A 15,176-nucleotide genomic window follows, 5' to 3' on the forward strand; every position below is an offset into this window, starting at 1 on the left:
TTGGTTCCAAGGGTACAGAAAGAGTGAGTTTGGTGAGAGAGTTTGAAGATCTTCAACTGTAACAAAGATTGTATTGCTGATTCTCTATATATATGTAGGTTTAAAATAAATCTTGACTTACTAATGAGTCATGAGTTATTGGTTTAATCTGTTATTCTCAATATCCATATTTTAAAAATACATATAAATAATATATATATATATTAAATATTTAAATAAAATAAAAATTTTAACAAAAAAATATAGAAACTTGTTAAAATAGGAGTTTTTTTTTTCTAAAATATTATATATTATTTTAATTTTTTTTTTAAAACAAGATAAAATAAAATTATTAAAATTGGCAAAAAATTAAATTAAAGAATGACAAAAGTGTTAATTTTTTTTAAAATTATTTTTTTAGTTAATGTGGTGCCTGTATATATCTTTGGGTGCCTATATATATATTTTACCTTAACAAAGATTTGAAAAAAGAAACGTACAATCTAAAAAAAGGAAAATAATATTTATAATAAATAAAAAAAATAATAAACACAATTCATATTACAAAAAAAAATTACAAAACAACCAAAGAAAAATTTCATATAAAATTAGTAATATAAAAAAAAAAAGCTAAAAAAATGATAATCAAATTACAAACATACTCTTCTAAATTAATAAAACTTGAATAAGACTAAAACTATGGCATAAACCAACTTTTATAAAAAAAAAAATATGGGAAAATAAAACCTTAAAAGTGAAAATTCTTAAAAAAAGTCATAGATTAATTTTTTTTGAAAAAAAAAAACCATATTTTTGCACACTCTATTAAAGATCTCATATAAAATGTAATTTACTCATAAAAATATGGCATTGCCATAGATCTAGCTTTAAAAAATTAACTTTCAAAAATCAATAACTAATATAGATTTGTCAAAAAGCCATTAAATAATAATACAACTTAAATGTGAAAAAAGCTATGAATTAATTTCAAACTTAATTATTTATATAGGAAATAAAAAAAAACCATATATTTGAAAAAATAAAATAAAAGCCATAAAAATAATTCAAAATTTCCATAAAAAAAAGTTAAAAGGCAAAAAAAAAAAGCCATATGTAATTTCCACTTTTCTATTCTTGTCTTTATCTTTCTCTCCTTTTTATTTCTTATTTCAATTAATAAAAAAAAATTAAGATATAACATTTATATGATGTAAAGAAAATATAAATAAATTGATGTATGGTGTAATATAAAAAATAGAGTTAAAACAGAAGAAGAATGTATGTTTTGATGATGTATTATAAAAAAATTGAGTATAACACCTATGGGGTGCCAACGACCATTTTGTTTCTTAAGTTTTATTTCCAATTTGATAGAATTTATATATATATATATTTATATATATAAATATAGTAAAGATGATTTTGACTATTATTATTATTATTATTATGGCCACACACTTGAGATTGAGAGCGACACCGTCCCATTTGCTGAAAATCCGCAGCAAGCCTTTAAAATTCTCACTTTTAATGTGGTGTAGAATGAGGTAATTCAATAGTGTCTTAATCAAAAATAATAATATGTTAGATATAATGAAGAAAATACAATATTAATTTCTAACCTCATAAATAAGAGATAATAGTGTTAATTAGAGGCCAAAAATTCCCAACTCAAAATTTGTTGTTAATTAGCAAAGAAAAGATAAAGCAAGGCAACAAAGGAAGAAAACAGAATGAAAAGATTTCCAACCAAACCACACTTTAGTATATTACCATACCATACCATTATATTTTAATTATTATTAAAGTCATATAAAACTTTAGTCATATTATATATTGCAAATCTTTTACTTGATGACTTTGAAAATAATAATGCTCTAACTGGATGTAGGTCAAATTGACCGAACCAGTATAAATCTTGGCGTCCATTTCTTTACTTTAATTTTGATTTGTTGCTCGGGTACTTTGGGTTCTGTTCTTGAACATAAATACATAATAGTGAGGTTTTCTATTTGAGATTGCTGAAATCATTGAGGGTTTATTGAATTTGATTGATATAGTGGGACTGAATCAAGTAAACTCGTCTCTTGTTCTTTTACTGCACTATTTTATTTGTTCTTTATTAGGCTAATGTGTTAGAGTAATTTGATGTTAATGTAGTTCTTTATTTTAATTTCTTTAATTGATAAATATGTATAATAGTACTGAAACAATAAAGAATTTATACAGAAGTTTGTATATAGCTGAGTGTATAGTGAAATTTTATCGTCTAATATTAATATTTCATGCATTTAAACATATACTTTTTTTTCAATGTTGTATTGGTGGCCTTAGCTCTCTGTAAATTCCTTTAGAAATAGGCTTGGGTTAAGAATTCAAACCCCTAAATAATATAAAAATATGGATTTAAAGAAAGTTTTCACTAACGTAATTAAAAAAAAAAAAGGTCTCATTTTCCGTTGAGAGTTTTCTCTCTTGGCAATTTTATGGAACCATCATACTTTAATTTTCAGTATTATTGAAAAGAAGAAAAAAAATATATATTTCTCTTTGAGTATAGTGTGTCACATAAAATAAGTGTAAGAATATTGAGCAATTAATAATAACATTGGTAACTCCACTAATAACTCGTTGATTTTTAATTAGAATAAGTCTCATGATTCTTGTCATGATATCATGAGCCAATTCATTTGCGGGCATCCGATCCACATCAATTAAGTCAAGTCACACGAGATTTATATAATGCAAAAAATTCTTGAGATTGAAATCCAAATAGTAAGCTACACTGCATAGAATTCAATATCAGTGAGCGAAAATAGAGAGCGAAAATAGAGACCAGTATAAGATGGTATATCGGAGTATGGTGTAAATGCAAGAATATTTGTAACTCCATTGAGTGGTGGTTGGTGTTTAGACGTAAAAATATAAGCTAAGATGAATCATATAATTAATATGATCAAGACATATTTCCAATCAAACAGTTGTACTTAGTTTGTTTTACTTGAAGGACTTTGACTCTATTTTTCAACTTTGTTTTTTTCATTTATTATTAGCCAAGTAGAAGCTAATACACACGCAAATTGCAATTGACCCAAGTATATATTTATATATATATATATATATATATGTGAGAAATGCTAATGGTTATTATTGGTGTCAAAAAAATGATATATTGATATTGGTATAATTCAGTATCGAGACTTCCACATTTAAATTTAATTAGTATTATGAGGTATCGTTAACTAACATAGGGTACCACCTTATGTAGTATTGAGAACTTTAATATGTTAAATAGTAATACTCATATATATATATATATATATATATGTTAGAATTATTTATGAGATCGATATAAGATTGAATTATCTATCCATATCATCACGGAAGAGGACAAAGCTGCATAAGAAAATCTTATCAACCTTGTTAATTAAGTCCTTTAAAGTTGGACTGAAAATAAGACAAATTCGAATATATATCCAGACATTTAATAATGTCAGCTTTGGCCTTGCTAATGTTAGATAATGAACATACTGTTGATTAATGAACATACTGTTGATTAATTGTTTAAATTAGTCTTTGAGTGTTTTAATTAATTAATTATATTAGCATGCATTCACAGTCTTTGTTGTTCTTAATGACTATGTTTTATTACCTTTCGACAACTCTTTCTACATATATTTGGTCATGGAACCATTTAATACTGAATATTTTTTTTATTTGAGTATATTAAATAGTTTCATTTTTAATTATACAACACAAACTTATCTTTATAATGAAATAATTAAGAACAAGAACACAGAAATGACATATCTCAGTTAATGTGGCACGGATTAGTCAAACAAAATTATATTCTTCAGAGTAATTATGTAATGACTCAAATAATTGATATGAAGACTTTGGCTCCTCCATTTTTCATCTTCTTTTTTGCACAGTTAATGATATGAGAGGAGCACATATATACATACAAAACCAAACCAAAAGCATAGAGTTTTCATTCCACCACTAATCTAAAGATGGAGTACTGGTCATCACGTTTGATGTTCCTCCTTACCCTTCTACTCCTTCTTTCTCAATCTTTAATCGACTCATCTACTCCTTCACCTTCTAATAATTTCTTGTGTCATCCTGCCGAGAGCTCTGCTCTCCTCCAATTCAGCAACTCCTTTATCATCAGTCCAAGCATGGTCGACTATGAAATGAATCCGAAGACAGTGTCTTGGAAGAATGGCATAGATTGTTGTTCATGGGATGGAGTGTCATGTGATCATATTTCAGGTCATGTAATTGGCCTCAACCTCAGCAATAACTATCTTCAAGGCCCTCTTCAGTCCAACAGCACCCTTTTCTCACTTCCCCATCTCCAAACTTTAATCCTTGACGACAATAATTTCTCTTGCTCTCCAATTCCTCCAGAAATTGGATTAGGAATTAGCATTATTAGTTTAATTATCTTATTTATTTATGTTGTATTTCGGTTAGTTAGATTGGTTATGCAGCTATAACCAAAATTAGTTACTCTGTTCCAGAGACTCTTGTATATATATGTGTTCATTCTCAGTTTTGGAATTAATTCGATATCAAGATTTCTTTCATCTCTCTTTGATCTCATTCCGCAATATGGTACCAGAGCGGGAAGGTTAAGCTTTCCCAGATTCGATCCTCACTCCGGCCAACCGTGTCTCTGTTCCGGTGAAGCTGTGCATCTCGTTCCGACGATCCGTTCTTCATCTTCTTTTCCGTTGCATCTCCTCTTCTTTGTTCCAGCAAAGCTGTGCATTCTTTTTTTCCACCTCCATTCATTCCGACGATCCATTCCGGTAGCTGAACTGTTTTTGATCTTCTTCAGTTGCAAAAATGTCAACGGATCCCCAGCCTCACTCTCCGTCTGACCAAAGCGATCCTCAAACGCCTTCAACTCAAAGTCTTCCCTACACTGCAGTCAAGAATCCCCTTGAAGATCCAGCGAATCCATATTTCTTGCACCATGGAGACAATCCAGGCAACGTGCTCGTCTCACAACCACTCACGGGGCAAGAAAACTATGTATCGTGGAGCCGAGCTATGCTTCTTGCGATTTCTGTCAAAAACAAGATTGGATTTATTGACGGTTCTATCCCTAAACCTTCAATTTCTGATCATAATCTCTATACTGCTTGGATTAGAAATAATAACATGGTAATATCTTGGATTTTGAATTCTGTTTCTAAGGATATATCATCTAGCATACTGTATGATGAATCTGCTGCAGCCATTTGGTCTGATCTTCAAGTTAGATTTCATCAAAGAAATGGTCCTCACATTTTTAATTTGAGGAAGGATTTGATGAATCTGAAACAGGAAAATCAAACAGTAAGCATGTATTTTACTAAACTGAAAACTATATGGGAAGAATTGACTAACTACAGGCCAAGTTGCAGCTGTCATGGATGTACTTGTGGAGGAGTCAAGAAGCTCCAAGAACACTATCACATGGAGTACATCATGTCGTTTTTTATGGGACTTTCAGATGCCTATTCACAAGTCCGTGGGAGCATTCTGCTTATGGATCCCTTGCCCGAAGTGAATAGAGTCTTTCATCTTGTGACTCAAGAAGAACTGCAAAAGGGAAATGCATCTGTTGGTTCAGATTCTAACCAGGCCATGGCATTTGCGTTTAAAGGAGACAAACATAATGGTTCTAAACCTGATAATCAAGCTTCTAAGGGTCATCCACCAAGAAGAAATAGACCATTCTGCAGTCATTGTAACATGCTCGGACACACTATTGAACGCTGTTACAAAATACATGGGTATCCGCCTGGATATCACAAGCCAAACAAGACTCCTGAAGCCACTGCCAATCAAATTCAGACAAATGATTCTGCTAACATTCCTTCTGCTGATAATTACACAATCTTGCCTCAGTTGACAACCAGTCAATACCAACAGTTGATGTATCTTCTAGGCACTCAACAAACTGGTATGCATGCTGGAGAACCATCTACTTCAATGGATAACTCAGGTATTATCTTATCTCATAATACTCAGCTCCCTTTAAATGATTCTTGGATCATTGATTCCGGGGCTACACGGCATATATGTGGTAATATAAAACTATTTCAATTTCTGTGTAATACAGCAGCTACCAAACTAGTTCTACCAAACAATGATTATGTTTTTGTGTGTCAAAGTGGATCGGTTTGTTTGAATAATCTTGTGCTTACTAATGTATTGTATGCTCCAAATTTCAAATACAATATCATTTCAGTAAGTTGTCTTACTAACCATTCAGATATTGTAATGCATTTTACATCTAGTTCTGTCTGTATACAGGACAAAATCAACAGGAAGACAATTGGAAAGGGTAACAATATCAACGGTTTATACATCCTTGATACTGCACCAACAAATTCTCCTATACTTTCTGTTTCAGCTGAGACTTGGCATTTTCGCCTTGGTCACCTGTCAAATAAAAGATTAGATTTACTCAAAAACATTTTGCCTTGTAATACTTCTGTTTTGCATAGATCTGAACCATGTTATATCTGTCCTAAAGCTAAGCAAAAGAAACTTGCTTTCAATAATAAAACCAGATTTACAAGTAAAATTTTTGAGCTTGTTCATTGTGATGTTTGGGGACCATACCATGTCACATCACACACAAATCACAGATTTTTCCTTACTTTGGTTGATGATTACTCTAGGTTTACTTGGGTGTACTTAATGCAGTTCAAATCTGATGCTTTAACCATTGTTCCACAATTTATATCCTATGTTCAAACTCAATTTCATTGCAGTTTTAAGACATTTAGATCAGATAATGCACCTGAACTTGTTTTTAAAGAACTTTTTTCTCAACATGGTATTTTACATGAATTCACATGTGTAGAAACTCCACAGCAAAATGCTATTGCTGAAAGGAAACATCAACACTTGCTCAATGTAGCTCGAGCACTATATTTTCAAGCTAAAGTTCCTATTAAATTCTGGTCTGAATGTATATTATCTTCTGCATATTTAATTAACAGAACTCCTACACCTCTGCTGAAAGGAAAAACTCCTTTTGAATTGCTATTTCATAAAGCACCTCTATATGATCACTTGAGAAGTTTTGGGTGTTTAGCTTTTGCCTCAACATTATCTGCACACCGAAACAAATTTTCACCAAGGGCTAGGACATGTGTTTTCATAGGATATCCCCAAGGAATTAAAGGTTACAAACTCTATGACATTAATACCAAATAGATTTTTATTTCTCGGAATGTTGTATTTTATGAAAATATCTTTCCTTTTCATAAGCTCAACACTGAAACTTCTTATCTTGATCCTTTTTCAAAACTAGTGCTTCCTAATCCTAATATTACTGATTATACCTGTTGTGAATTTCCATCTTTGCCTAGCACTACTATGGACACTTCTTTTCAGGAACATGATATTGGTATTGATGCTACACAACAAGAACTGGAATCTGAAGCAGCCACAAACATTCCAGATTCTTTTCAACATGATCCCGAGCCTCCTATACTTAGACGATCCAGCAGAGCTATCAAACCACCAGCATACCTGGGAGATTTTGAATGCTCTTCGATTATACAAGACAACTCCTCAACTCCTCATCCATTATCAAAATTTGTTTCATATTCTCATTTGTCAGATTCTTACAAAAAATTCATCTTTGCAGTATCATCCAACGACGAACCACAACACTACTCAGAAGCTATGCAATATGACCATTGGGTGAAAGCAATGCAACAAGAATTGAGTGCTCTCATCACTAACAAAACTTGGACTGTCACAGAGCTGCCTCACAACAAAAGAGCAATTGGATGCAGATGGATTTATAAAATCAAATACAACAGTGATGGCAGCATAGAGCGGTACAAGGCCCGTCTTGTTGCTCAAGGTTTCACGCAACAAGAAGGGCTGGATTTCTTTGATACATTTTCCCCTGTTGCTAAAATGGTCACACTCAAATTATTGCTTGCTATTTCTACTATTAAACAGTGGCATATCCTACAATTAGACATTAATAATGCCTTCCTAAACGGTGACCTCAATGAAGAGGTATACATGTCTTTACCTAAGGGATTAACTCTGCCTACATCTTCTAATGCAGGTTCTCATTTAGTCTGCAAACTACACAAGTCCATCTATGGACTTAAACAATCGTCCAGACAATGGTACAAGAAGCTCACGGATGCCTTACTACAAGAAGGTTTCAAGCAATCACAGGCTGATTACACCTTATTCACAAGAGGCACCGCAGACTCTTTCATTGCTCTACTTGTATACGTGGACAACATAGTCATCACAGGGCCCAACATCACTGCTTTACACCAGCTACAAGATTCACTCCATCAAAAATTCAAGCTGAAAACTCTTGGAAACCTGCAATACTTTCTGGGATTCGAAATAGCACGCATGAAGACCAACCTGTTTCTTTCACAGCGAAAGTATACTTTACAGCTCCTTGAAGACACGGGTTACACAGGCTGCAAACCGAGCAAGACTCCCATGGATCCTAAGCTCAAACTCGACAATGACAATGGACAAGCACTTGACAATCCCTCTCATTACAGACAATTAATTGGTCGCCTCCTCTACCTCACTTTGTCACGGCCAGACATCACGTTTGCTGTCAATTGCCTCAGCCAATTCATGTCTGCCCCTCGAACACCTCATCTTCAAGCTGTGCATCATCTTCTTCGATACCTGAAAGGTAACCCGGGCCAAGGACTCCTGTACACTTCATCTTCAGCACTTCAACTTCGTGGATTCTCTGACTCAGACTGTGCATCATGCCCAATCACAAGACGATCCACCACTGGCTTTTGCATATTCCTCGGCGATTGTCTCATATCCTGGAGGACAAAGAAACAACCAACAATATCTAAAAGCTCCGCAGAAGTAGAGTACCGAGCACTCGCAGCCACCACAAGTGAAGTCACATGGCTTCGATACCTTCTCCAGGATTTTCAAATTCCTCAGCCCCATCCTTCTTTCATTTACTGTGATAACCAATCGGCAATTCACATAGCCAATAACCCCACTTTCCACGAAAGGACCAAACACATAGAACTTGATTGCCATTTTGTTAGAGACAAAATCAAATCCTCCACCATTCGTCTAATTCCTATTTCTAGTAACCTTCAATTAGCCGATGCTTTTACCAAACCACTCACCTCACCTGTTCTATCGACTCATATTTCCAAGATGTCCATATATGACATATATGCTCCATCTTGAGGAGGGGGTATTAGGAATTAGCATTATTAGTTTAATTATCTTATTTATTTCTGTTGTATTTCGGTTAGTTAGATTGGTTATGCAGCTATAACCAAAATTAGTTACTCTGTTCCAGAGACTCTTGTATATATATGTGTTCATTCTCAGTTTTGGAATTAATTCGATATCAAGATTTCTTTCATCTCTCTTTGATCTCATTCCGCAATAGCAGTTTTCCCAACATGAAAACGCTTAGACTCTCTTTTGCCAACTTTTCTGGTTATGTCCCTGAAGAAATTTCTCACCTCTCTAAACTTTCTCATCTCACCATTTATCATGATTTCGATGATTGTCATTTTTTGATGGGGCCATTTGTCTTGAAAAAAATGCTTCAAAACTTCACCAATCTCATGGAACTTACTATAAATAACATCGACATGTCTGATGTTGAACTAGTTAGTTCTTTTATGAATGTGTCTTCTTCCTTGACGACTCTTGATCTCTGTGACTGTGGATTGTGAGGGAAATTCCCAGAAAATGTCTTTCACTTACCAAATCTTCAGGAGCTGAGATTAGAATTCAATGGTAATCTTACTGGTTCTCTGCCTATGTTTAATTGGAGTAGTCCACTCAGGTTCTTAGATCTTTCTCACACAAAAATCTCTATTGATTTACCTTACATGTGTTCAAGTGCCAAGTCTTTGCAGATTTTGCTTCTTTCAAATTGTAGTTTTAAAGGATCATCAAATAGTGCAATGCTGACTAACCTCACTCAATAGTGGAACTCATTGCCTTAGGCATCGATAGCAACAATCTTGGAGGTCAAATTCCATTGGTTTTTCTCAATCTTCAGCAGATGACCTATTTGGATCTTTCTCGCAACAATTTTGTTGGTAAGATTCCTGAATTTCCGAAAGCAAATTCCTTACAAAGCCCACTACAATTCCTTGTCATATCTGATAACTTGCTTGATGAATCAATACCTTCCTGGGTATATTCTCTTCTATATTTAAAGTATTTGCGGCTGAACAATAATAAGCTTATTGGCCCAATTAAAGAATTCCATTCTAAATCTCTTGTATGGCTCAATTTGGGTTCTAATAAACTACATGGCCAGATTCCAAACTCAATATTTCAACAGAAAAACCTACGAGAGCTAGATCTCTCACACAATAGTTTGGATGGTGTTTTAGAGTTAAGCAAGTTTTCAATGTTGAAAAATCTTCTGAGACTTGACCTTTCTTTTAACAATTTCACTGTCTCCACAAATAAATACACCAACAATGATTCATTTCCTCAACTTTTTTATTTGGGTTTGGCTTCATGCAACATTAGAGAATTTCCATATTTTCTGAAAAACATGAAAAGCTTACAAATACTACAACTTTCCTAGAATCAAATTCAGGGTAGGATTTCTGAATGGTTGTGGAAAGAGGGAACATGTTCGTTGTCTGGATTGAACATTTCTCACAACTTCTTAACAAGTGTACAGAAAATTCTATGTAAAAGCCTAGTCACTGTAGATCTTCGCTCTAACATGATTGAAGGGCCTCTTCCTATTGTTCCACCTTCAGTGAGCATTTTTTTCATCTCAAACAATGCTCTATCTGGAGAGATACCCTCTACATATTGCAATTTGAGTGAGTTGGAAATCCTTGATGTCTCCAACAACAGTATTCATGGAAAAATTCCTTCATGTCTTGGAAATAAGCTCTCTCTCTGTTTTAGATTTGCATACGAATAATCTTAGGGGAGAAATTCCTCGTGACATGTTTGAAAAGTTAACTAAGCTGAGGAGTTTGCACCTTAGTAACAATCATCTAGGTGGACCCCTGCTAAGTTTTCTGCATAGTTGCCAAAGCTTAGAAGTTTTAGACGTGGGAAATAACAAGATAAACGATTCCTTCCCTCGTTGGTTGGAAGATCTTGCAATGCTTCGAGTTCTTGTTTTGAAATCCAATAGATTCCATGGTTTCATAAGGCCACCTAAGGTTGAACATCCCTTTCAGAAGTTGCAAATCATGGATCTCTCTAACAATGAATTCAATGGTCTCTTACCAACAAAGCATTTCGAGAGTTTCACGTCTATGATGGATGAACACTCCATTAGAAACTTGACATACATTGGTGACCACAACTACTACCAAGATTCAATCATTTTGGTAGTGAAAGGCAACAAACTTGTACTGGAAAAAGTCATAAGTATCTTCGTAGCAATCGATTTCTCGAGAAATAATTTTGAAGGAGAGATTCCAGGGTCGATTGGAGAGCTAAAATCACTTAAAGGGCTCAACTTTTCTCGAAATAAGCTCCAGGGATCCATTTCAGTGGAGCTGATAAAACTAAGTAATCTTGAATGGTTAGATCTCTCTTCAAATGGGCTTGTGGGAGTTATTCCTACTAAAATGGCGGTTCTAACACAACTGTCAAACTTAAACCTTTCGCACAACAAATTAGTGGGAGAAATACCTCGTGGGAACCAGTTCGATACATTCAACAAAGATTCATACAGTGGGAACTTGGAACTATGTGGACCTCCAGTGTCTAAATCATGCACCAGTGGAGAGACACAACCAGATGATGATTGTAATGACCCACTACTCTAGACTATTTGGACCATTAACGAAACTATACATAAAACTTACATTTTTACGAAAATACCATAATTTATTGAGTAACTTGCAAAATAAGAGTTATTTACAAAGTAAATACTAAAACAGATATGGGATCCCATTGTCTTTAAAACAAAAACATAATTTCAAAATAAAAAGACATTACATAATTAGTGCGGAAAATACATGTAAAAAGACATAAAACCGAAACTACATCCTCGAATCGAATAACGCTCGGCCCCTTGACTCCATTCACCATCGATACACATCCTCCAAGCGTCACGAATCTTACCGCCCCTTAAGCTTATTTTCCTGCACATAAACAGAAAGGAGTGAGCCTAATGCCCAGCAAGAAAAATCTAACACATAGTCATATACATAATTTCATAAGAAAACATAAAGACTTAACATAATACATATAACATACACTTATTATAATGGCCATTATCACTTGGGGTCCCATAGACTAAACAAGCATATGCCCATGGGATTAGTGGGGTCCTACTAGCTAAGTAGGTCATATGCCCATAACCCATTTGGGGTCTTGTTAGTCATATGGGTCATATGCCCAAGCCTACAAACATACACATATACATATCATAACACTTTTAATAACATAAAACATATAGATAACATAAACACATAACATATTGATTCTAGCCTATTTTCCTTACCAAAGTTACCGGGATTATGGACTGAGTTGGGACTTTTGGAACACTCCTAAAACCATAAGAAAGAGTGAGTCTAAAGAAAGGAGATGAAATGAAAGAGATGGAAAGACTAAACCATAAAAAAAAGCATACTTACCGACTTATATGCTTAAGAGCTTGGATTCCCTAACCAAAATAAGAATAAGGTTAGGGGACTGAGTAGAAGGTTTTTGGAGAAAGGAAATAACATAAAATACAGAAAGGAACTAGAGTTTTGGGTTTACCTCAAAGATTTGCAAGATCAATCTAACCTCCACCGAAATACTATAGAACTCACTTCCCAAAGTGTTTGATAAGCTTATGATGTTTAAGCTTATAGTTTTTCCCCAAACCAGGTGTTTACACTCTCACACTCACTTAACACTAGCAGCTTCTGAACTTAGAGCAAATGGTGAATAATGGCTGGGTACTAGGTCCTATTTATAGAGTTTGGGAATGAAAGTATCTTGATTTTACTTGAATAAAAATAATGGCTTTTTAGATGAAAATCATTTGAATAATCGTTCAGCAGAGGCTGAAGACTCGTTCAAAAGATGCTGGACTGTTGAAGGAGTTTGAATGGCTGAGAGGAAATGAATTCAAAAACATTTGAAAACATACTGGAGGAGGCGATATATCGCCCCCTGTAGGCGATATATCGCCTGGGCCAGTATGCCCGAGGCGACCGTGCAACGTTTCGTGTTTTCCGTATCTACGTGCTGCGATATATCGCCCCCTATAGCTGCGATATATCGGCACATGCTGAATATTTAAACACGAAATTACACATTTTTAGCTAAGTTTGAATGGAGTAAACAGCCTTGACTAAGCCCTCAACGTACTCAAAGCTGCTGACTGACCCTATAACATTCAAACTTTACCCTTATTTAATTTAATCCTCCAAAATACTTAATCCTTAATTACCATTCATAACATGTGCTTAAAATCCTATTGGTTGATTTCTAAACCTTATAATATAATAAATATAACTCTTAATTATCAGTCATATAATCAAACCTTAGGTTATACTTAATATTCTTAAACTATAGGTTAAACTTAGAAAATCTATAAGTACTACTATGAGTGTCCAAATAATTCCCGGTCTGAACCAAAAATCCATAGTAACAAAGATAACACTAAACATACTATAATACTACTAACAATTAGCTAAGTAAAGTTCTTGGACTCTACAATGATGATGATGATGAAGATGATGATGGAGTATTCGATTGGAAGATTGTGATGATGGGATATGGATGTGGAATAATACTCGGAATATCTGTGGGTTACATGGTGCTTTACAGTAGACGGTTTGATTATTGGCTAAATAAACAAGTTAGAGAAAGAAGAAGAAGAATTAGCTAGAATAGAAAACAAGAAAACTAATCATGACTTTCGGTAAGCTTTGGTAACAAATTAAGATTCAGTTCAAATTAATAAATTTTATTTATTTTTTTAGGGTAGGTAACCATTTGTTTTTATACAAAGTATAATTTCGGTAACATGTGTTTAAAATAATGTTGATTTGGTACTTTGGATTTTGAAATCGTACATATTTTGTACCCTAAACTCTAATTTAATTAATAAATTTTTTACCAATTTAATCAAATTACTCTCACTCAATTATATAAGTTCTAAATTCAAATTTAATTTGTTAATTACGTATTCTAGGGTACCAAATAAGTATGATTTTAAAATACATGGAATCATATGAGCATTATTGAGAAAAGATGATACAAAAACGATACTTTGTAAAAACATATGGTACCAAATGAGTAAATTTTTAATTTTTTTATTCAAAATTGATTGACCCACTAATTCATTGTTTTTTTTTTTTATGTTTGTATGTACTAATATGTTATACTGAAGGATGGAACAGTGTTGGTGAGGTTTGATTATTTCTACAACAGACTCCTGATCTGCCTATACTCTTCCCACCTCATTCTCTTGTTCACTAAGTCTTGTTTTCCTATAGATATGTATTCCATGAAGCTGTACCAATTTATGTGTGTTAGTTAGGAATGTTAAGCCTAATATTTAGATTTTGAGTTGTGCCAATTGAAATGTCAATCTTATGTATTTGGTTTATGAAGCTACACCAATTAATGCCAATGACTTATCTTGTTTTTATGAGTAGGTGTAATCTTTTTAGAGTATCTATGATTACAGTTTGCTTTACTGCAAATGACTTATATCATCTGCATGTGACTATTCAATCAGCCTTGGCACTCAACAGATAAAATTGACTAGATGTCCATTATTAATATATGTAAGTATCTAGAGAAATTTGTGAAAATTACCTCTTTTTTTTTAAGTGATTTTGTACTCAGGTCTATTTTTTTATAATTTTTTGCATAAGTGCATCTGTCTAAAATTTTTCGACCAATTATCTAAAATTTTGTTGTTTGAATTTTTCGACCACCTGTCTAAATTTTCGACTAAGTGTCTAAATTATGAGATGTCATTTTGCAAAAAATTATTAAAACTAGTCTAAAGTACAACATGACTTAAAAAAATACTTCATTTTGCCTGCCAAGAGACCTTGTATTCTTTTGTGTTATTAAAAAAAACTCCACCAAATAAGGATACTGTTACTAGTAACAAGTGTAGAATATTTGCTTAGGAGAAGAGAAGCAAAACAGAGCAACCTCTCCAAAACAAGAGTAAAACAGAAAGGGAGCTTGACCACCATTTA

At 33.4% G+C, this 15,176-nt stretch overlaps 1 protein-coding gene across 1 annotated transcript; it reads left to right on the forward strand.

The window, feature by feature from the left end:
• Positions 1 to 10,859: 10,859 nt before the first annotated feature.
• LOC133786056 (receptor-like protein 7) lies at positions 10,860 to 11,786 on the forward strand. Its single transcript, XM_062225270.1, has one exon. It carries the CDS (start codon positions 10,860 to 10,862, stop codon positions 11,784 to 11,786), a length of 927 nt encoding a protein of 308 aa, XP_062081254.1.
• The last annotated feature ends 3,390 nt before the right edge of the window (positions 11,787 to 15,176 follow it).

This window comes from Humulus lupulus, chromosome 6, assembly GCF_963169125.1.
Source record: "Humulus lupulus chromosome 6, drHumLupu1.1, whole genome shotgun sequence".
NCBI lineage: Eukaryota > Viridiplantae > Streptophyta > Magnoliopsida > Rosales > Cannabaceae > Humulus > Humulus lupulus.